This window comes from Leishmania braziliensis, chromosome 32 (genome assembly GCF_000002845.2).
Source record: "Leishmania braziliensis MHOM/BR/75/M2904 complete genome, chromosome 32".
Classification (NCBI taxonomy): domain Eukaryota; phylum Euglenozoa; class Kinetoplastea; order Trypanosomatida; family Trypanosomatidae; genus Leishmania; species Leishmania braziliensis.
This window is the reverse complement of record NC_009324.2, coordinates 34,491-55,760: the sequence shown is the minus strand read 5'-3', so window position 1 is coordinate 55,760 and position 21,270 is coordinate 34,491. Positions and strand designations below refer to the sequence as shown.

Sequence of the window (21,270 nt, the reverse complement as noted above, 5' to 3'; positions counted from 1 at the left end):
CCGCAGAGTGAGAGGAGGAAGGGGAGACCCACTCGACACTGAGGCCAGCGCTGGGGTGTCCGTCCCCCGTCATCACACTGCGCGTCTAAAGTGAGCAACCCGGCAGGGGTGCTGCTGGCTCTCGCGCGCTTTCATGCTGCAACCGATGTGTGGGATACTTTTCTCATATTTGTCATGACCCTTCTGCACGTTCTCCTTTTTTCATGTTTGTTAACGTGTGCATCTTCCACTTGTACCACCCATAAGAGGCAGACAGGAGGTGCTGGTGGTTGTTGGTGTATGTTGTTTTATTCTGACTGTTGCACGTCTCCGAGTCGCTTTGCTCACTGTCTCCCTGATTGATTATCGCCATACGCTACAGAGCGCTTGACCTTTTTTTTAATTTTGAGGTGCGTTGTTTGAATGGAATCTCTCGTGGCTGGTGCCTGCGCAGGGCTATTTGTCGACCTTAGCCTCTACCCGATCGATACGGTGAAGACGCGCATCCAGTCTAAGGAAGGGTTTTCGGCCTCCGGTGGCTTTAAAAATGTCTACAAGGGGTTGAGCGCTATGGCGGTGGGTTCTGTGCCTGGCGGGGCTGCGTTTTTCTTTGGATATGACACAGCTAAGCGGATGTTCTTGTCGCTCACTGCGTCCAGCGGCGCTGCGAGCGGAATCGATGGAGCTGTGATTGCCATGACTCCGAGTGTAATGGCGTGCCAAGCTGCGGCGGCTCTGTGTGGTGAGTCCTTCGCTTGCTGTATTCGTGTACCAGTAGAGATGGTAAAGCAGCAGATGCAGGTGGGACATCACACAACCATTTCATCTACGTTGCGCACTGTCACCAACGACATGGCAACGTTAGGTGTTGCTCCAGGAGACGCTGCCGCTTCTGTGTCGTCACAGCCAATTCGTCTCTCTGGCGTGCATCATCTTTTTCGAGGCATGCCCATCATGCTGATGCGCGAGCTGCCCTTCTCCGTTATTCAGATGTCCCTGTACGAATCGCTGAAGGCCAAAATGCACGCGTCTACGGACCACCCCTACGCCTCCCTCAGCCTCCCCTTTTGCGGCGCCTTCAGTGGCGGGTGCGCCGCCTTCTTCACAACCCCATTGGATGTTCTCAAGACGCGGATTATGTTATTCCGGCGCGCACCGGGGCAGCAGAAAGTAGGCATCCGGTGTGTACTGGATGAGTTGATTCGTGAGCCAGCACGGTCTGGTGACAGATTCGGCTACGCACAGCGCTTCTTCCGCGGGGCTTCGACACGCGTGCTGTGGATATCCCTCGGTGGCAGCATTTTTTTTGGCACCTACGAGTTTGTGAAGGCTGGTCTTCAAAACCTGCACACGCTGTAGCAGGTCGCCCCACCACCTATTCGTGTGCGAACTGTCGTTCTTTCCGTCGGCCTTAGGGGGCTCTACTCCCTGTCGTATCCGCTTTATGGGGGATGCCTTTTCTTTAGGGAGAAGGAGTTGCTGTGCGTGGGTACCTGAGGGAGAGGGCGAGGTGCTGTAGAACAGAAGGGGCAATATGGCCCTTGGCATTTATACAGTCCGTCGTCTCCCGTTTTTTTTTTCTCTCTTGCATCTCTGGTGAGTTCCGTGACGGAATTTGTTTGACAGCTCAGGATTCCGCCGCCCTCTTCTCTCCATCAATAGAGATACCCGCTCCCCGCTAACAGCGTCAAGTGCATCCGTCCATCGCCATCACTGACATCTCCTCTTCCTGATTGTTTGTAATTCGCTTTTCGAGACACACACATAAAACGAAACATCGTTAGGCAGGAGAGCTCTGCTTCCGCGAATCAAGCCTGCGCGATGTCATGACGGTGCGGCTCCATTGGTTTGCTGGTCATCTGGTTGTCTGTCACCCCTGTTACACTAACTTGCACACGCTACTCGCTTCGCCGAAAGCGTCATACAACCCAGTTATTCCTTCAGCGCTGATGACACACAACGTGAGACGCTTGAGGCGTTCTTCTTGTGCACCGTTGATGCATCGGTCTCTCCAGCACGTCGCGAGCGGAACAGGGCGTTGCTCCACGATCATCTTGGTGCTTCGTACCCCTACAAGTACTCTGCAGCGCTGTTTTAGGGTTCGCCGTGCTGTTCATTGTGGCCTCCCTGTGGCATCTCTAATGATGCGGATACGCATACACGCCTCTGATGCACCCGCGCAGGCGTTCTGCATTTGCTTCTTGCATTCCTCACTGCCACCGTTTATTGTACACAATTTGCCCTTGCCACCCGTCAATACATCTCCTTTTCCTTTCTCCCATACACGGCGGCAATGAACGCCGCTACAACGACCACATCACCCCCCCCCCCCCCACACACCCAAACAGGAGAACGGGGAAGGCGCAGCAGGAGAAGAGACCGGATCAAGTAAAGGTGACGTTGACTTGATCATTGTTCAGTGTACGCGTACGGGGGATTATGTGTAGGGCGTCTATCGCTCGAACCAAAACCAACCAACGGGCCAACACCAGCAAAAAAAACGGTGAAGGGCCACGTCGAGTATCAGCGAGCCAAAACAAAAATCGGCAAAGGAAAAGCGAGGATACACCCTTCTACTGGCTTTCCTGTCTCCGTACAGGGCAGCGGCGGCCTTCACGGTGCTGAGCGCGCCAAAGCGGGCGAAGCAGGGGAGGGGGAAATAGTGCAACTTCCAGAATTTCTCTTTTTTTTTCCTGCTCTCCTCTTGTTGGTAGCCTGGGTGCTTTTGTGAGTTGTGCTGTACGAAAGTAGCGGCGCACCGCTACTCTTGCAGAGGACGTTCTCGCCACAATTCCATTTCCCCTATTTTGCCTTTGGGTTCGATTACAGCTTCGTATTCTTTGACTTTCCCTTCTCTTTTCCAGGCTCCTCTATCCTCCTTCTGCCTTCTCCGTATCTGTTTTTATCTTTAGTTTTGATTATTATTATTATTTTTTCCCCCCTTTTTTTACTGGTGGAAGAAGAGGTGCATTGTGCGCGTGTGCGCATCGTGAGGAGTGCTGGTGATCGAGTCTTCACTGCGCCGTCGTTGTAAATCACAGTCTTTGTGATTGTGAGGATGCAGGATGACCGACGGTCCCCCTCGGTTCTTCACGAAGCCAGAGGAGTATGTGGGCGTTAATAAACACCGGCGGACGCTTTTCTTAGACATGGACGAGACTCTTGTTCACTGTTACTTCGAGAAACCAACGTTCTTTATCGATACCAACGAGAACTTCTTCCAATTCACGCTGGAGGATGACCCCAGTGTAACCTACTACGCGTTTAGGCGACCTGGGCTGAGTGAATTCCTTCATCAGTGCGCAGAGCACTACGATATGCGTATCTTTACCGCTGGCGAAGACCTTTACGCGCGGACGCTGCTTCGGTGGCTGCTGCCGGATAATCTTATTGACGAATCTCGGTGGTACACCCGCGACGCATGCGTAGGGGATGGCTACGGGCGCTTAATAAAGAACCTCAGCATGATAGATGGTTTTCAATTTGAAGAGCGCACCGCCTTAATCCTAGATGACTCAGCACCCGATAATGTGTATCCACACCAGAATGCGCTCGCCATCCCCCGCTTTGCGCCACAAACAGGTCGTACAGACGAGGAGAACTATGGACGAATGCAGGCGGATAGAGGCTTGGAAATGTTCGGTAGAATGCTATGCGGCGATCACTTCACGCGATGTGACGACGTTCGTGTGCCCATAGCGCGGTTTTATGCACTAATACGAACTTACACGCGAAACAGTACCACCAAATGAGAGATCTCACGACAGCCGCACTGCCCACCTTTCTGCGTGTTGTTTCCCATATCCGACGTCGTGGCGGTGTGCGGCGGTTTTATGTATATACAGTGATGGCTGCTAGTGTTTTTTTTTCCTTTTGTTGGTGCTGTGTGGGTGTGCGCACGCGACTGTTCGTGCTCTTACCTACTTATCATAGCCCCTCCTCTGTCGGCGCAACGTTCGACTCCACACAAACATGGCGCCAAGGAGCAATTGATGGCTCTGGGTGCGTAGAGGTGCTCAGCTACACATACACACCCATCCACCCACCCACACAGACACACAGACACGCACATACACAGCCATGCACTCACGGGCGTACACCTGCACAGCCGTGTGCGAGGTGGGGCCCAGAAAAGGCGTGCATTTCACAGGGGCTATGCGAAGCTGATCCGCAAATCATTTTTTTTTCTGTGGTTGATTTTGTTGTTTTTCTTTGGCTGGGGAGGGGATTGTGTCAGTTCGCAGCGATCGCTACAGTATGTTGGTCTCACAGGTTTTTTTATTGTTTCTTTTCACTGTGTCCCCTCGCCGCCCCCGTGATTCGTTCATCCACCTCTCCTGACTTCTTGTTTCGCCACACTCTCACTCCCTCTGCGTCTTTTCTTTTTCTTCCCTGGGAAAAAAAAGAGTATCGCTCTCCTTCCTAGTCTTGAAGCAGAAAACAACAGCTAGTATGTTCAACAAGAGCCGCAAGGGAACGGCAAATTAAGCGGAGGAGAAAACGTATCCAGCGAAAGACCCTTGTCCTTAGCTTGATGGGGAAGCATAATCTCGTGCGTCTTTCCGGAAGGTACTCATCACATGTGGGTTCATCGTGCGGTGTGTTCCTCGCATCTCGACCGTTGTACTCTCCCCTATTCATATCTGCGCTCAACTATGTGTTCACTGTGCGAGAGGAAGGACTGGAGAGAGGGGATAGACACAGCAACAAGGGATATTGTGTGGCTGCCTTCTTCGTCATCGTTGCTAAAGGGCATTTCTCCGCGCTCTGTGTACCCCTTCTATTCTCTTCCTATTAGTTCTCTCTTCATTGGCTCCTCTCTCCATCTGCTGCTTCTCTTGCTATTCCTGCTCCACGCTCACGCTCACGTTGGAGAACCTTTTTTTTTGGGGGGGGGGCTTCAGTTGACTAAAGGTGGGCCACCGCTGCCAAGTCAATATTCCCTGCTGAGGGCACCTGCTGATTACTCCAAGGGCACTTTGCTTTCCCCAATTCTATTGAATTTTTTTTTTTAGGTTTACCCTTTTCACACTTGCGCTAATGTGAACACCGCTGACACCTCTGTGGGCTGTCGCTCCACTTTTCTGCTCTTCTTTCCTGTCTTTCAGGGAGGACGATTCGTTGTGTGTGTGTGTGGTTGTGGCGCTGGTGACGTGCTGTCCTCTTCACCTCGCCCGAAGGCCAAAAAAAGACAATGCCGATAAGGGGCCAGACCAGCATCAACATCAGCAGGCGGGTGACAATCGAGCTTTGTGACTTTGGTGATGAGGCAAGAAAAGACACAACTGTCTTTCTTTCCCTGTTTCATTCCTCTAGGCACTCGCGCTTACCTAGAAAGTGAAGCATGGCGAACATGGCTGTACTGAGGTGCGGGTGACTGCAACGATGTGGACAACGTTAACCGCAAGTGCCTCTATCGTCGATACACCTCGCTTTACTTAACTGTCGTCGTTGATAGCGTTCTTTACCTGAACGCAGTTGTCGACCACGGTGCGCATTAAGAGAAGGACGCGGCCATCGTAGAATTCGTTCAAGCGGCCATGGAATGCCTTGACTGGTACGTTGAGAAGGTTTGCACGCTGGATGTCCTGTGCAACTCCGAGGAGGTATGCCTCCTTCTAAAGGAAGTGCTCGTGGACTGTCGGGTTGGGGGGTGAGTGAGATGAATGAAGGCAATGCGCTGCAGTCTTTTTGTGGGCTGACGTTCGAATATCTCGTGCCATCTCGTTGACAATCGATGCCGATGCAACTGCTACATTGTTGTTCTTTTCCTACGCGAACACTTAGTGGGCCGGTACATGTGCGGACGTACGTGTAAGACTGTGTGCTTCTGCAGTGTGTAGGAGGCGTTTACGGTTCTTCCACCTCTGTTTTTCCTTGAGCTGTGCTATCGATGCGAGGCGTAGGTGTTGTGGGTTTCTCCGACCAATGAGCACTAGCGCCACCGAAAACTAAGAAGCAAGGAAATGGACATGCAAGAAAAGCCTACGGCGCCTTGTCGTAGGTCTCTCCATCGCATCGTCTTCTGTTGTCGTGTCTGATATGGCGGGCCCTAAAAGAAAAGTGAGCACCTTTTCGATGAGTGGACTCATTCTTCTCTGCGGGCTTTTTTTCTTTGCATGAAAGACGAGGCCGATGTTACATGTGGGCCCGCATGCGAATTCGTGCGGCGCAACTGCCATTGCTTGTGAAGACTCTCTTCTCTTCCCAGAGTGCATCGCCTATTCGCCTCCTTTCCTGTCTCCATATATATCCGTAGTAATAGCACGATTTAGCGTAATCTTCCTTCTGCACCTCATCCATCCGTGCACCCTCTTGGGGGATTGCCCTTGCCAGCACTGTGGCAGTGTTCTTTCAGAAGGCCGCGCATTCGTTTGCGTCGGTAGGACTTGGTCGTCTCTATCTTTCAGTCACGCACCGGCCGCTGTGGTGGGAAGGAAAGGGTATGTTTATGTGATCCGTATCGCTATAGCCGCCACGCGCTAGTGACAAATCTCTGTAGGCCACTCTACCTCAGTTCACTGACACGGCGTCACAGAGGACATTGTGCTCTTCCCCCAACCACTACGTCCAGGCAATAGAAGTACGGCGCAGTTTCCCCTTTCGCCTCTCTCCGCGGACACGAGTTGCTCACGACAAAATGGGCTACACTTCCGACAAGATTGTTGTGCGGACGAAGCATGACAGTGAGGAGGAGGCGCATGACAAGAACTTGATGGAGCGGATCATGCAGAAGAACCAGAACCCATTTCAGGCACTTGTTGACCCTCTCTTGGCGAAGACTTCATACGTGTACCACACCTACCTGTACTCCTCCGGCATGATGTTTCTCATGCTCGCTTTTTGGGGGGCGTACCCGTCGTTGGTGCGGTTCCGTCACGCGCACGTCTTCCGCTACCGTCGCACGCAGCTCTCCTTCCGTCGCGGCCTCTTCGCCACCGAGCACATCCCCAAGTGGAGGAAGAGCCATCTCCAGCGTATTGTTGTTCCACCTCTCCCAGTACGCGAGTTGGCGATTGTTCGTCCTGCAGCCGCATCATCTGTGCAGTCGATACCCTCTTCCCCTTCAGATGTTCCTAGCGCCGTTTCAGTGACTGCGGCAGCGGACTCTGCCGTTATGGAGGGCGCTGCGAGGGACAAGGATTTGGGTTTTGATATGTTGGAGATGTCTGCCACGCGCACCTCGCACGCCAGCTTTGGCGCCGGCGAAACAGAGAATAGCGAGCGTACCCTTAGTGATGAGCTGATGAGCATAAACCGAGACTTCTTTGGTCCAAAGTCGCATCTTTTCAGCCGTCCCATACAAGAGGATTTCGAGATGAGCGACCTGCATCGGCGTCTCAAGACAGCAGTGGCTACTGCCAAGGCGGTAGTAGTCCTGAGGGAGAACCACAGCACCGTGCGAAGTATCCCAGAAGGGTGGGAGGTGTGGTGGGTTTCGGAACCCGAGGCACGACGTCGCCGGTTCTGCAAGTTCTGGCTTGGTGGCCTGGTGTGTGCGCGCGCATTCCAAGATCTGATGGATATGCCGGATATGCCGGACTTCGTCACCTAACTTCGCTCCTCATAGCGTTTTTTTTTTCTTGTTTTCATCTTCACATGGATTCGGAGCTCCCTCTGGGCGAGTTGTGTCTTTGAATTGAGTCAGAAGTGAGGAGAGGGGGAGCTGGTGGGGCGATGTGGCGGGCGGGCAATGGAAAGATACGAGCTTTGAGGCCGCATAATTTGCTCCTTTTTCGACGAAACGAATGCCACAAAGAAGAAGCACAGTGAAGCAAAACTCTCCCCCCTCAACAGCCTCAGGCCTTGGCAAGCACATATGCGAAATCGTCCCCACACAAAGCGAGGGAGCTGAAGCATCAGAACAAGGTAAGAAGGGACCCGAGCAGCTTGGTGCTTCAGCCAGCGCTTTCGAAGTCATCAAAAGGGAAGCAAGACAACATATGAAAAATGCCAAGAGAGCACTTTGACAATCCCTCTCTACCACACTCGGGCACCTGATTGACTTCTGTTCCGTACGGGAGAAGCGGGAAGGAAGAAGAAGCCACGATATGATATGGTATGATGTCAAAAGCTGCAAAGAGACGAAGCTGCTTCGAGCCTCCTCTTAGTGACTGCTACAGTGGCGGGCGATTCCACACCAATGCGCCATGGGTGTACTATAGAAGCAGCACCGAGGCATTGCCTGTCGCCTCCTCAGGTTCTGCCGTTCCTCCGCCACGTCTATTCCCTTTTTTCTCATACGCTCACCTCTATGCCTCTCTCTTCTTCCCTTTCGCTCTTTTGCTTAGGCGTGTCTCTGTGTGCCTCCTCTCGCAGCATGGCGTCTGAGTCGCTTTGCTTCACCTCCTAGGCATTGAGTGCATGCAGATGTGCGCCGTTTAAGCAATTTTTTTCGCACATTTTTCTAAGCACTCTGATGACGGGGGACGGACACCCCAGCGCTGGCCTCAGTGTCGAGTGGGTCCCCCCTTCCTCCTCTCACTCTGCGGGGGAGGGGGGGTCAGACAGCCACCCCGCCACCTTGCCGAACCGCTTCTGGTGGCGACAAGGGCCAGGCACCTAGGACGTGGGGAGGGGAGCCCGAGCGCCGCATCGCACCGCATGCCGACAGCCCGGTGGTGGATGGCGATGCGCCGGCGCGACCTGCGACCGCGAGAACGCTTGTGCCATCCGTGTGCTAGACAGGATGGCAGCGCAACTCGAGCGGCACCCCGGACCCGGGGCCTCGCTGCGGGGGCGGCCGGCATGGTGGGCGCGGCTGCGAGGCGACCTGTGGTGCGGGGTGTGTGGGTGGGCAGAATATGAGCCTGAGGCCGTGCTCAGGTAGCTGGGTTGGCGCACTGCTGTACCGCGTGCATGCTGCTGCTTCGCAGCACGCGATGGGCCTGCGACGAGCTGGGGAGCTCGAGTGGAACTGGAGCTCATGTTGTATGACGGGGAATTTATACGTTGAGAAAACGCTCTGGGCGTTGAGGCTCTCTTGCAGCTTTCAGCAAACAAGAAAACAAAGAATTTCACGTAGGAGGCTGACACCCGCGCACAGCACTCTAACTCCCTTTCCCCTTGCTTTCACGCGATCTTCATGTGGAGCTAGAGCTAATCGCGTCTCACTACTGTAGCCGGCCTCTTTCCTCTCTCAAATTGTGCTAGTGATGGCGGAAGAGACCTTTTTCTACTTGACAGATGGTGCGTGGAACGATTTGGTTGCTGCCTCTTTACCGAGTCGGTCGAGTGGATGATAGAAGAGAGGAGTTGTTGTGTATAGGGGATGCATCGGGAGCCTATCTGTAGCTCGACTGCTTTTCAAGACTTCCTCTTTGCCCGTTCTTCTCCTTTGCCACTGGCATCAAACGCGACGCGTGTATCACTGAGTGTCTATGCGCGCGTACTTGCCTTGAGGAGTGCGAGCGTTTTTCTTCCTGACGAGGTGGTATGTTTACCGTCTTCCTGATCTTCTCCTGTGTACCACTTTCTTTCATAGCTATTCGCTTTTATGTCTTCCCCTGTTCTCTCCTGTTTCATCCGTATCCTAACGCACTGCGATTTTCTCATCTCCCTCTCTTTGCGCTTTCCCCAGCTCTGTCATTTTGGCTTGCTTGCGCCTTTGTGTGAGCGTGCGCTGCGTAGCTTCGGCTTATTCTTACGTTTTGCTGGATTTCTTCTGAAGGGGTGAGGAGCGCACAACAGTTAACAGACGAGCACGAATACCGCGATGCCTCGCACTCCACCGCACTCTGACGGTAAACATGCGTTCTGGAGCACGCAGCCCGTACCGCAGACGGAAGATGAGGCGGAGACCGACGTTTTCGCCGGCCCGATGGACGAACCAAAGACGGCAGCCGACGTCCCCGAGGAACCCTATCCGATTGCCAGCACATTTGAGTGGTGGACGCCAAACATGGAGGTGTCCGATGACATTCACGTCATTTACAAGCTGCTTCGAGACAACTATGTCGAGGACGACGACAGCATGTTTCGCTTCAACTATTCCGAGGAGTTTCTTCAGTGGGCACTGTGCCCACCGAACTACATCCCGGACTGGCACGTCGCAGTTCGGCGGAAGGCGGACAAGAAACTACTGGCCTTCATTGCCGGTGTTCCCGTGACACTGCGTATGGGTACGCCAAAGTCGTTGAAGCTAAAGGCCGAGGAAAAAGGACAAGGAGAGGCGGCGGCTAAGTACGATGCACCGCGCCACATCTGCGAAATCAATTTCCTCTGCGTTCACAAGCAACTGCGAGAGAAGCGGCTTGCCCCAATTTTGATCAAGGAAGTGACACGCCGTGTGAACCGTACAGACGTGTGGCAGGCAGTCTACACGGCTGGAGTGCTGCTGCCCACTCCGTATGCTTCCGGGCAGTACTTCCACCGCAGCTTGAACCCCGAGAAACTGGTGGAGATCCGCTTCAGTGGCATTCCTGCGCAGTACCAGAAGTTCCAGAACCCCATGGCGATGCTGAAGCGCAACTACCACCTGCCGAGTGCACCGAGAAACTCCGGTCTTCGCGAAATGAAACCATCTGACGTTCCGCAGGTGCGGAGGATTCTCATGAACTACCTGGACAAGTTCGACGTGAGCCCCGTCTTTAGCGACGCAGAGATCGGCCACTACCTTCTTCCGCGCGACGGGGTGGTCTTCACTTATGTGGTAGAGAACGAGAAGAAGGTAACGGATTTCTTCTCCTTTTACCGAATTCCATCTACTGTTATTGGCAACAGCACTTACAACATGCTGAACGCGGCATATGTCCACTACTATGCCGCAACGAGTATGCCTCTGCATCAACTCATTCTCGATCTTCTCATCGTGGCACACTCACGCGGCTTCGACGTGTGCAACATGGTGGAGATTCTCGACAACCGGTCACTCATCGAGCCACTAAAGTTTGGTGCCGGCGACGGCTATCTTCGATATTACTTCTACAATTGGTCGTATCCAAAGATCAAGCCCTCTCAGGTTGCTCTGGTGATGTTGTAGTCTACTCCGGACCCTACCCTTTCATCTCTTACCCTCCTTCACACTTAGGTGCCCCCTCCCCTCATCGTAGGTGCTAGCGAGGCGAAAAAGCGGCGCGGGAGCGGAGAGAAAAACTGGTTGGCGGAGGGAGTGTAATGGGCCGAGTTTACTTCTGGTTCAGCATGTCAAAAAGAGGCTGGTGCGTTGAGTAACAAGTGCATCGTCCACTCCCCTTTAGCCGACGCATCGAGCAGTCTCCGCCAGCGCACACGCCGTCGTTTCTATACTGACTCCCAGTTACCCTGCCAGATTCTCTCTCCATGCGAAGCATAAGGGGGGCAGCCGAAAGAGGACGGTAAGAGGAGGACAAAATGGTCAGCCATACGTCTCCCTGTGTTTCAATCTGCTTTTTTTCACTCGCCGTCGACTTTCAGTTTATATCCACTGTGCCTCTCCTGATCGGTCACGTCTGGCGAGATGGAGAGGTGTGGTGGTGGTGGTGGGAGAACCACTACGGCAGGGCACTTGACTCTGCTGTCCATCTTCCACACGTGCCGCCCGCTGACGTCGTCGTGTTCATTCCATGTGTGGTCTCGTGGACTCTCCGCTTCTCTGCCTCGTACTTCTCATCTTGGGTTGCGTTCTGCTTGTCATTCCCCCTTTCCACTGATGTCATTTACGATCGTCACATGCCCGGTATGCTGGCCCACGTGCCCTTTTGAGAAAGTCGCTCGCTCACCTTCACATTGGCCCGCTGACGACCTCATCAGCGGATAGTGGGCTTGCCGGGATAAACGTGTACGACTTCGCTGCGCAGGGCCATTTGCTGAGCAACAGAAGGAAAGGCCTTGCTCGCAGCACCTCTCCTTTTCTCCCCCTCTCAGCAACAAGTGTGTGTGTGTGTGTGTGTGTGTGTGGAGGGCACGCTAATTGATCGCACAGCGGCAGCTGTGTCGCAACCATGGTCGTTGAACGAGATCGGTCGAACGAGCTCTATGACCTCTTTTCGCGCCAGCGGCAGAGCCGACTGCCGCAGAGCACTGGCGTGGTGGTATGCACTGGTCTGCACAGCAGCAGTGATGTGCAGACATTCAACCGCTTTGCCAAGGAGTTCTCCAACAACATCGCCACTGTCTCTGAGTACATTATGCGCTTGGCACAGCTAGCAAACCGCCAGAGCGTCTTCGACGACCAGACGGCTGAGGTGAGTGAGCTAACGCAGATGGTGAAAAGCTCGCTGCAACGCCTCCACAGCGATGTAGGAACACTGGAGGAGCTAAAACGGCGATCTGTTGAGTCGCAAAAAGGGGTGTTTAAGGCCAAGGGCGATTCTCGCGGTATATTTGGCGGCTCCATCAATCACCTCCGCACGTCCGAGAAGCACAGCGACACCGTTGTCGAGACACTGCGCAGCCGACTGGCGCGCACTGGCCAGCAGTTCCGCACTACCCTCCAGCATCAATCTAAAAGCCTCAAGGATAAGGCGAACCGTCGTCACATGTTCACCACAGCAGATCGTCCGCAATCATTTGAGAGTGCGCTTTTTCAGGACCAGGAGCAACGTCAGCAGCAGCAACTGCTGCTTTCCGGAACGGGCAACACGCAGTACTACCAGCAGCGAGCGGATGCCGTGCTGGAGATCGAGGCAGCCGTGCAGGAGGTCGGCGAACTCTTCAATGATTTCACGCGCCTTGTCCAGGAGCAGGAGGAGGTGGTGCTTCGGATTGACACGGACGTTGACAGCGCTGTACGTCACGTCAATGCCGGAAGCCACGAGCTGATGCAATACTTGACGAACCTGAGCTCCAACCGCGGGCTCATTCTGAAGGTGTTCGCAATGCTCTTTTTCTTTCTCATGCTCTTCGGTATCCTCGTGGTGCGATAGCTGACTGCGCGTTGGTGAGTGTGTGCGTGCAAAGGTGATCTTAGGGCGTAATGACGAGGACAGCTATGGTTGAAGTGAGAGAGAGAGGAACCTGTATCTTGTTGCCTATTGGTTGCAGTGCGAGCCTTTTTTGATGATGTGACGAGACGAATGAGTGAGTGGGTGGTGGTAGGCAGAGAGTTAGTCACATGCACGCATTTTTTTTGTTCTCAAATCCGTTCTGCGTTCCCCAGAATGGGGGTTCTATGGTGCTCAGGGTTTGTGTGTGTGTGCTTCTCCTCTTCACTCAGGAATGACGCTCTGAGGTTGGGGGCTACGCCACGTCTTCAAATGCGTATTTGCATCCTTTTCGTTTGAACTCTGCCATTTCCCCATGCTATATATGTAGGCGTGTACGGCTTGGTTTCACCATCTGTTTGTTCGGTGATGGCGGATAATCCTGAACGAACAACGCCAACACGGTCGAGAGGGCTTTGCCCTTCCTCATCGTCCCCCTGCACCACGCTTATGGCGTTCAATTGCTCCACACAACATGAACATCGTAGAGAAGGAAAAGGAAGCAAGACGCTCGTTGCAACACAGGTGTCAGGCGCTCGACTAGCTGCGTTGATGCATGTCGCAGAGATGTCTCTGTGCGTTGCTAAGAGATTACCTCCCTTTCAAACAACTTGCCCGTGTGACAGATGCATGGAAGAACCAATGCTGGCGTGTGGCGGCAGACCTTTTTTATTGGGGGGGGGAAGAAGGCTTCCCTGTCTCTAGTTCTAGTCACCACCACCCCACTCACTTTCTTTTGTGGTCTTTCTTATTTTCCCACTCGGAACACTTAGCATATGCAATAGCACCTCCGTCGCTTTACGTGGAGGCGATCACAGGTGCCTCTTCATGATGAACCATCCAAAGCTTCTCCCTAGTCAGGAGCTGGTGCTTCACCAGGTTAGCGTTGACAGCTTCTCGCCCGCCACAGGATCGGTGTTGAAGTTCCCGGTATCATCGTTGCTACCGCGCTCCCCATTCTCAAATCTGCTCACAGGCCAAGGGTCCGCGTCAGCCGTGCCATGCTCACCTCTGAGCGACTCGAGCACCATCGCGGCGCCATCCATCGTGCGTCCTCGAATACGCCACCGTGATGAATGGGGGCCGTCGCTGGTCGACGTAGGGACATTCGTGCTCGGCCCCAACAGCCTCCACACTTCGAGCTTCGACCGTCGGGATCCGGTGTCAGTCCGGTACATTGCAGACAAGTTTGATCGTGCGTGGTTGTCCCGGCGCCCGGTGCTGGCCATTCGAAGAGACGACGGCGTTGTGTCTCTTGTGCGGGGCAAAACTGGTGGCGCTGGCAGTTCCATGCCAATGCTGACGAACCTGAGCGTGTCTGTGCTGGAGGACACCTTCACCGCACTGGAGTTGGCCGCCCACGGACACCCCGAGGTCCCGCTGGAGCGCCTTCTGCTTTACGCGCGTCCTTTTTTAGGCGAACATAATGCATGCGAGGAGGTACTGGAGGAGTTGCACACCTACTGGCTACTACGTCGCAGCGGAACAGGAGGGCTGCTACCAGGCATTCCCAACCTACGTGTCACTGTGCGCGAAGACAACGAGCTGGCACTGTGCCACCCTTCAGTACTGCAGGACTGCCCTTTGCCGTTTAAGCAGCGGGACTGGTATGTCCCTGTGGTGGAGCGTCGCCGACCCTCTCCCGTCGATGAAGCCTCTTCCCTCAAGTGTCCTCGGACAGAGGCATCGCCAGGAGACGCAAGAGCCAGCTCGCTTCTTGCGCAGCTCCAGGCTTGTGAAATGTACACGGAGAAGGCGGTGCGCTTAAGTCAGGCGATGCTTCGTCGTGAGGAAACACGTCAGGAGCACATGCAGCTGACCCTTTATGAGCTAGCATCGCTGCGCAGCATCGTCGAGGAGAAGCAAGACGACAAGGACGCGCTAGAAGTGACCTTGTCGGTATTGGCACTCTCGCGCTGCCTCACGGCGCTGTTGCCACCCGCCGAGAGTGACACTGAGCATAACCCACAGGTGCAGTAGCCGATGCAGCGTTCAGATGGTGCCCGGTGTACATCTCTGTCGGTGCCTCTGTGTGAGTGAGTGTGTGTGGTGGCGGGGGAGGGACTGAGGGGAGGAAATTCACAATGGATTCGGCCACACCCACCCAAGTGCGTCAATTGTAAACCGTATAAACAGAAAAAAAAATGGAGGTCATCTCAGGCCGCAATGTACTACTGTGGAGCGCGATGCTGGCCGCAATAAGTGATGGCTTGGTGCTTCTGCATGCACCGCAAACACTCCCCCAGACCACCAGCGCTCTATAGAGCGTCAGCCCCCCTCGTCAAAAAAAAGATCAGGAAGGAAGCACGGCAGCCACCGTTGAAAATTATCGTAGAGAGGGGATCTCCTTGGTCATGTTCTGCACTCACGGAGCCTTCCTACTGTGGCTCACCACCGTGATCTCTCTGGATGCGCTCGGTGTTCTGCGACTATGCCCTCCCACAACAGTCTCTCTCTCACCCGATGCGATGACCTTTGTTCATCTTTCTCTTTCTCATGCTCGCGCTACGGCACCTCGAATTTGCACTTCTCTGTTGTGTTTCTCTCCTCTCTTTTGCTCGCTCCGCACATCTCGTGGTCTTCAGGTCCTTCAGCCATTCTCTTTATGTTTTGTTTTGCAGCGTGTGAAAACGAGAAGCTTCAGCTCAGCCAAGTATGCATTTCCAAGCGTTTCCCCAGCCGCCTCGTGCATCAGGAATGCCGCCACATTTGGCAAACGGCGTCGCCAGTCCTGATGCGCTGCAGCTGCCCGTCGCTCAAGTGCACACGGATATCATTCATGACACGCAGTTTGACTACTATGGATTGCAGCTCGCCACTGCGAGCTCTGATAGAACAATCGGCATTCACCTCGCCCGGGAGGGTGCCCCACTGAACCGTGTGGCGACTCTCACCGGTCACGAGGGCCCAGTGTGGATGGTAAGCTGGGCGCACCCGCGCTTCGGCAACCTTCTTGCCTCTGCCTCGTACGATCAGAAAGCAATCATCTGGAAGGAAGTCCACCAGGGAGCACCCAAGTGGATGCCTGTGCATGTTATTGACATACACCAGGGCAGCGTGAACGCGGTGCAGTGGGCACCGGAGGAGTACGGACCAGCTGTTGCCACCGCAAGCAGCGACGGCACCGTCGCCATCACCACCTACCGTGACGGCTGCTGGCAGCCCAGCATGAAGCTCAGCAACAATAGCAACCAAATCGCACACGCAATGGGGGCAACAAGTGTAACGTTTGCGCCGTTCAAGTCAGAACTATCGAAGCACGTAATGGTCGCCTCTGGCGGCTGCGACGGTCACGTCCGTCTTTGGGTGTCTGGGTGTTCTCCAGAGCGGGGCTTGGAGTTTGAGCTGCATCAGGTGATCGAAGCACATGCTGACTGGGTTCGCGACGTTGCATTCTGTCCTACATCTTCGGCGTCTCGCTTCGTGATTCTTGCATCGTGCGGGCAGGATAAGACGGTTGTCATGTACCGGAAGCCGTGGAATCAGCTATGCGCAGAAATCAATGAGGGTGTCTCGCAGGCTACGGAATGGGAGCGGAGTGTCATCGAGTTTGCGGAGCCTGTCTGGAGGCTTTCGTGGGCCCCCTCGGGTGAGATGCTTGTGGTGACAAACGCGAAGTCCGAGGTGTTTGTGCTTCGAGAAGGTGCTGACTTTACCGAACCGTGGATTAAGTTGCCTCTGAAGGACTTTCAGCAGTAGACGAGGACAGCTGCAGACTTGCTCCTAGCGCCATTCACTCATTCCCCTTTCCTACCTCTTCCTTTTGCCCTTTGGCACTACCGTAACGGACCCGTGCCCCTGTACGAACAAGGATGGCGCACCGGCGTATGGCTCATAAGGACGGCGCCATGACGCGGTAAATACGGACCACTCTTTTCCCTTGCCCCTGTTCGCTGAGTCGTTGTTGCTCCTGCGGCGACTCCAGCGCATACCCCCCAGCTTGATTCTATCATATCTTCCTGTTTACTTTGTCTTGCCTGCGTTCACGTTGCGTAATTTATCGTTTCATTTGTATTAGTGCAGAGCCGTTTGCTGGGATGGAATGGCGGGAGACACATCGAGGGCTTCTCGGTGGAGTATCTCTGTTTGCCGGCGCATGTGTTTAGGGATTTGTGCACGACTGTGTAGCGTGTGTGTACGTTCATCTTGGATAACTTTATTTCTGTCATGTTGCTTTTCGGCGTGCAAGACAAAAAGCGAAGCTGATCTGTGCTACCAGAATTCACACATGCACACACTGATATAGGGAGAGAAAAACATGACGACACTATGTTGCGTGCTGTTTGGCCCAGCAGCCTTCGTGATGGCAGAGCAAGCACCTTCGCCCCCGACGACAACTACCTCTACCCCGTTGTCGAGGGATACCACATCATTTCGCACTCTTCGCAGCCCTTTGCCGTATTATCGCAGAGTATAAAATCGTTGTTTACCAGCTGAGCCACGCTCCTCTCGGGGTCATGGTTGCATACGCACGGAGGTACCACTCTACCCCCTCCCGCTTTCAGGCCGAAGTGAGGAAGACGCCAAGCGAACTGCGTCACCAGACGCAAGCCTTTTAAAAGGCTCATACCTTTGGAAGGTCTGCAGTTTTGCCCTCTTACCTCACTTCGAGTTTCGCTGGTATTTATGTGTGTGTGTGTCTCTCTCATTCCCTCTTTCCCTTTCTGTGCACATTTCATTTCATACTCGATTCACTCGTTTCGAGCGTGGCGCTGTACCGTGAGACCCGTCCTACGCAACGCAACAATTTCATGTTCGCCGCTACACACAGCAATGTGACATTTCAGCAGGGCAAGGAGGTCACACCGCCGTGTGTTCTCCCTTTCCATCCCTCCAATTCAAGAGGCGCATATGGGTCTTCTGCTTTGCTTCTTACACTCTTTTTTACCCGCCTTTTCGAGAGTTTGCAGCAGGAAACAAAGAGCGGGGGATTATCGGAAAATAATATGATGATAAGAATTGAGTCGGCGTGCTCGCTACCATTCGAATGACCTGTGTCACGGAGCACTCCTCTGCGCCTTTTTTCATTATATTCTTTTCCTTTCAGACCTTGATAAATCAAGTGATTGCAGGCGCTTGATTTTTCCCTAATATTTACCCCTTTCATTTTCCGATACGATAGACATCCCTGGGTGGCAGAAACGGGGGATATGTAAGCCTACCTGTTCGTGCGTAGTGTTATCCGGTGATAACACCAAAACAACAGATTTCTCACGGATAGCCTTGCCAGCGCTAGTGGCATCGGGTGTGCGAGGGGAGAAAAATCAGATCGGCAGGTTCTTCCATGAATATGAGAAACTCACCACCTAGGAAGAGCTGGAATCGTCTATCGGAATGCATCATGCTTATTTACTTTGACACCCACTCTCTCCCCGTTATTTCCCTTTCTTGTCACGTTCATCTTTACGACGGGCGAGCAACCACCAAGTAAGAGACTCGCCACAGTCTCGGTCACAGGCCTTATCAGCGATCTCTTTGTTTCCCTCTTCATCTTTCGGGCGTTTACTTCCTCAGTGACCCAGGTTTGTCCTCAGAATCTGTGGATAGTGCTCAGTTCTTCTCCTCTTCCAGTTGAGTCTGTCCGCGTGATAAATAATAAAAAGCGCATTAGGCATGCTGCAGGTGTTTCTTTCCCATTTTTTCTCTCCCACCTCGTTTCTCTTGCACCGCATCCTCTTCTCATCTACCTGTCCGTCGTGTGGGGATTTAGCGGACAGACGGTGTGCTGTGGTGTCCGCGTCTCTCTCTCTCTCGCTGAGTCCCACCCTGCTTTCCATCTTCTGCTCTGGTTTGTCTATTTTCCTTGCGTGTGTGTTTGGTTGGTGTTCGTTTCCCTTTGTTCTTGCCGCTCCATGTTTTACCGCTTTCTTTGACATCTGGATTTTGTTTTCGCATTTCACTCATACTTCGCCCTGATTTTTCGGCAGCGCTCGCTGCATTCGCCATTCTCTGCGGCCTGCGACTTTGATCAGAGGAGACAGTGAGCACTCCGGCAGGGAGAGATGGCGTTTTCCACGTTGCCCTACATCACCCGCGACGTGGCAACCGAACCGCCAACCGCGATTGTGATAGTACCCTGCGGTGACCAACCCCCGGAGATGTCGAGTAAGGATGAGGCGATGTTCGCTGTTACGGAAGACTGTGTGGAGCCGACGAAGGGCTGGATCAACCGTGAAGGAAAGCCGTTGCTGACGGTGTGCTTTATGCACAGCTTTGGCAAATGTGTGGGGCGCACCAACTCGAACCCTGCAACGTGTTTCCAGATCCACATCAAGGCGAACATCCTCAATTCTCTCCGTAAGCACTACATCAACCCCACTCGCCGCTTTTTCGCTCGCACGGTGAAGGCGCTGCTCAGCCCAGAGCTCCGCCAGCTGCTATGCATGCGTGCAAACAAGGAACTCAAGGTGCAATACCTTGAGTACCGCGTCACCGACGTCTTTCCCTCTACAGGTCTTCTGCAATACGAAGAAGCATACCGGCGATGGCTGTTCTCAGCTGACACAAACGCAGAACACGCCGGCGCCATTGCTGTTCTGCAGTGCCTGCAGTTTTCCACGACTGGGTCATGCAGCTTCAGCACTGATTGCCCGTGCATTCACGCCGATCTCAAGAAGGCGCAGGCGCGTGATCCGATCCTGGCACGCGCTCTGCGGGATATTAGTGAAGTCACCCAGGGTCTCCCGACTGTGTCCACCCGAGTGCCAAGGTCGCTGCAGCCGGGCTGCCTGCAGAGCTTCTCTCCCGTCGATGGCTCGTACGCCATGCTCGCGGACGGCGCCCAGCCTCGGAACAGGATGGTGTCAGACTCACTTCGGGACTTCAACACGGTACCTGCTTTCACCCTAGTGTGCGGTGAGGGCGAAAGTGGTGGCTGCCATATACAGCTTCAGATGCATCCACACGAGTCGAACGCCTCTTCAGTTAGAGGGCACGCAAGCGGTGGACATCACCTCAACCGTGTGTCCTTGTTTACTCAAGATGAGCCAGCGTCGGAGACAATCTCGAGCAAAGTCATGCCCAACCGTACCAAGCACCACAATATTTCCTCCGACGGAAAGAATAGCAGCGACTTGGTCCGTAGCAGCAGCGAGGAAGTGAGCGGCACCAACCACCACACCGGCAGCAGCGGCAGCGGACGTGACTAAAATTGTTTTCATGTCGGTTTTCCCTACCTTGGGGGTTTCCTGAATACTTTGTGACACTGCCTACTCTGTACTTGTGAATGTACATGTGCAGCTCTAGGGAAGACCCCTCCACTTCTCTCCACCCCGCACTTCCTCTCTCATTCTCCTACTTTGTATATTCCAGCGCTTCGCTTTTCCCGTTTCACTTCCTGTACGCTGTCCTCCTTTCCACTTATTTCTCTTCTTGGCTGCTCATATTTCGTCCCCCCCCTCCTTGTCACAAAAGACGCACGCAATCCTGCGCGCACTCTCGTTACTCTTCTCCCGCCTCTCGTTACTCTCTCCGTTGCAACTACCCCAGAAAAATCTCCTTTTCGCGGCGCCCGCGCAGGTTTTTCTTCCTTTGTCTTCTATGCTACGTGCTCTGACCGCACATCACCTTTCTTTCCTCGCGTTTCACGTTTTTCTGTCGACGTGTTTCCTTTTTTGTTGCAGCTTCTTCTCATATCCTCTACACGCAACTAGCGCGTGTTACTTCCTCTGCTCCTTGCGAATCATAAATGCAAAAAACAGTGGAGTGCTCACAACATTGTTCACTTGCTTCCTTTATTGATTTCATTCTCTCTCTCTCTTTGCCCTAATGACGGGGGACGGACGCTCCAGCGTGGCATCGGGGCCCAGTGCCCCTTCCTCTCCGGGGGGGGGGAGTCAGACAGCCACCCCGCCCCCCTGCCGAGCCGCTTCTGGTGGCGACAAGGGTCAGGCATCTAGGACGTGGGGAGGGGAGCCCGAGCGCCGCATCGCACTACATGCCGACAGCCCGGTCGTGGATGGCGATGCGCCAGCGCGACCTGCGACCGCGAGGACGCTTGTGCCATCCGTGTGCTAGACAGGGTGGCAGCGCAACTCGAGCGGCACCCCGGACCCGGGGCCTCGCTGCGGGGGCGGCCGGCATGGTGGGCGCGGCTGCGAGGCGACCTGTGGTGCGGGGTGTGTGGGTGGGCAGAGTATGGGCCTGGGGCCGTGCTCGGGTGGCTGGGTTGGCGCACTGCTGTACCGCGTGCATGCTGCTGCTTCGCAGCACGCGATGGGCCTGCGACGAGCTGGGGGGTTTGAGTGGAGCTGGAGCTCATGACCTGTAAGGAAAAATGGTCGCACGAAAAAAATGAATTATCTAAGTGAGCTCTGTTTTGCTATGTTACTCTTGTAAAAGGGGTACATGTACGCCGTTGTTGCAGCCGACTATTCCAGTGGGTACTGAG

The 21,270-nt window shown here is 54.1% G+C and overlaps 8 protein-coding genes and 1 pseudogene across 9 annotated transcripts; all 9 read left to right on the top strand.

Annotated features, from left to right (window-relative positions):
- Positions 1-402: 402 nt before the first annotated feature.
- LBRM_32_0170 (putative mitochondrial carrier protein) lies at positions 403-1,338 on the top strand (the record flags this gene model as incomplete). The annotated part of the gene is made up of 1 exon (XM_001567326.1): positions 403-1,338. One exon carries the CDS (start codon positions 403-405, stop codon positions 1,336-1,338), a length of 936 nt encoding a protein of 311 aa, XP_001567376.1.
- Positions 1,339-3,044: 1,706 nt separating this feature from the next.
- Positions 3,045-3,731, top strand: LBRM_32_0160 (conserved hypothetical protein; the record flags this gene model as incomplete). Its single annotated transcript, XM_001567325.1, has 1 exon — positions 3,045-3,731. One exon carries the CDS (start codon positions 3,045-3,047, stop codon positions 3,729-3,731), a length of 687 nt encoding a protein of 228 aa, XP_001567375.1.
- A 1,614-nt stretch (positions 3,732-5,345) lies between these two features.
- Positions 5,346-6,035, top strand: LBRM_32_0150 (annotated as a pseudogene). Its single transcript has one exon. A coding segment is annotated over exon 1 (690 nt).
- Positions 6,036-6,619: 584 nt separating this feature from the next.
- LBRM_32_0140 (conserved hypothetical protein) lies at positions 6,620-7,534 on the top strand (the record flags this gene model as incomplete). Its single annotated transcript, XM_001567324.2, has 1 exon — positions 6,620-7,534. The coding sequence occupies one exon, from the start codon at positions 6,620-6,622 to the stop codon at positions 7,532-7,534; it is 915 nt and encodes a 304-aa protein (XP_001567374.2).
- A 2,160-nt stretch (positions 7,535-9,694) lies between these two features.
- On the top strand, positions 9,695-10,960 carry LBRM_32_0130 (putative N-myristoyl transferase; the record flags this gene model as incomplete). Its single annotated transcript, XM_001567323.1, has 1 exon — positions 9,695-10,960. One exon carries the CDS (start codon positions 9,695-9,697, stop codon positions 10,958-10,960), a length of 1,266 nt encoding a protein of 421 aa, XP_001567373.1.
- Positions 10,961-12,086: 1,126 nt separating this feature from the next.
- On the top strand, positions 12,087-12,824 carry LBRM_32_0120 (Qa-SNARE protein; the record flags this gene model as incomplete). The annotated part of the gene is made up of 1 exon (XM_001567322.1): positions 12,087-12,824. One exon carries the CDS (start codon positions 12,087-12,089, stop codon positions 12,822-12,824), a length of 738 nt encoding a protein of 245 aa, XP_001567372.1.
- Positions 12,825-13,709: 885 nt separating this feature from the next.
- Positions 13,710-14,861, top strand: LBRM_32_0110 (conserved hypothetical protein; the record flags this gene model as incomplete). Its single annotated transcript, XM_001567321.1, has 1 exon — positions 13,710-14,861. One exon carries the CDS (start codon positions 13,710-13,712, stop codon positions 14,859-14,861), a length of 1,152 nt encoding a protein of 383 aa, XP_001567371.1.
- A 717-nt stretch (positions 14,862-15,578) lies between these two features.
- Positions 15,579-16,580, top strand: LBRM_32_0100 (putative protein transport protein Sec13; the record flags this gene model as incomplete). The annotated part of the gene is made up of 1 exon (XM_001567320.1): positions 15,579-16,580. The coding sequence occupies one exon, from the start codon at positions 15,579-15,581 to the stop codon at positions 16,578-16,580; it is 1,002 nt and encodes a 333-aa protein (XP_001567370.1).
- Positions 16,581-19,000: 2,420 nt separating this feature from the next.
- Positions 19,001-20,029, top strand: LBRM_32_0090 (hypothetical protein, unknown function; the record flags this gene model as incomplete). The annotated part of the gene is made up of 1 exon (XM_001567319.2): positions 19,001-20,029. One exon carries the CDS (start codon positions 19,001-19,003, stop codon positions 20,027-20,029), a length of 1,029 nt encoding a protein of 342 aa, XP_001567369.2.
- Positions 20,030-21,270: the final 1,241 nt, after the last annotated feature.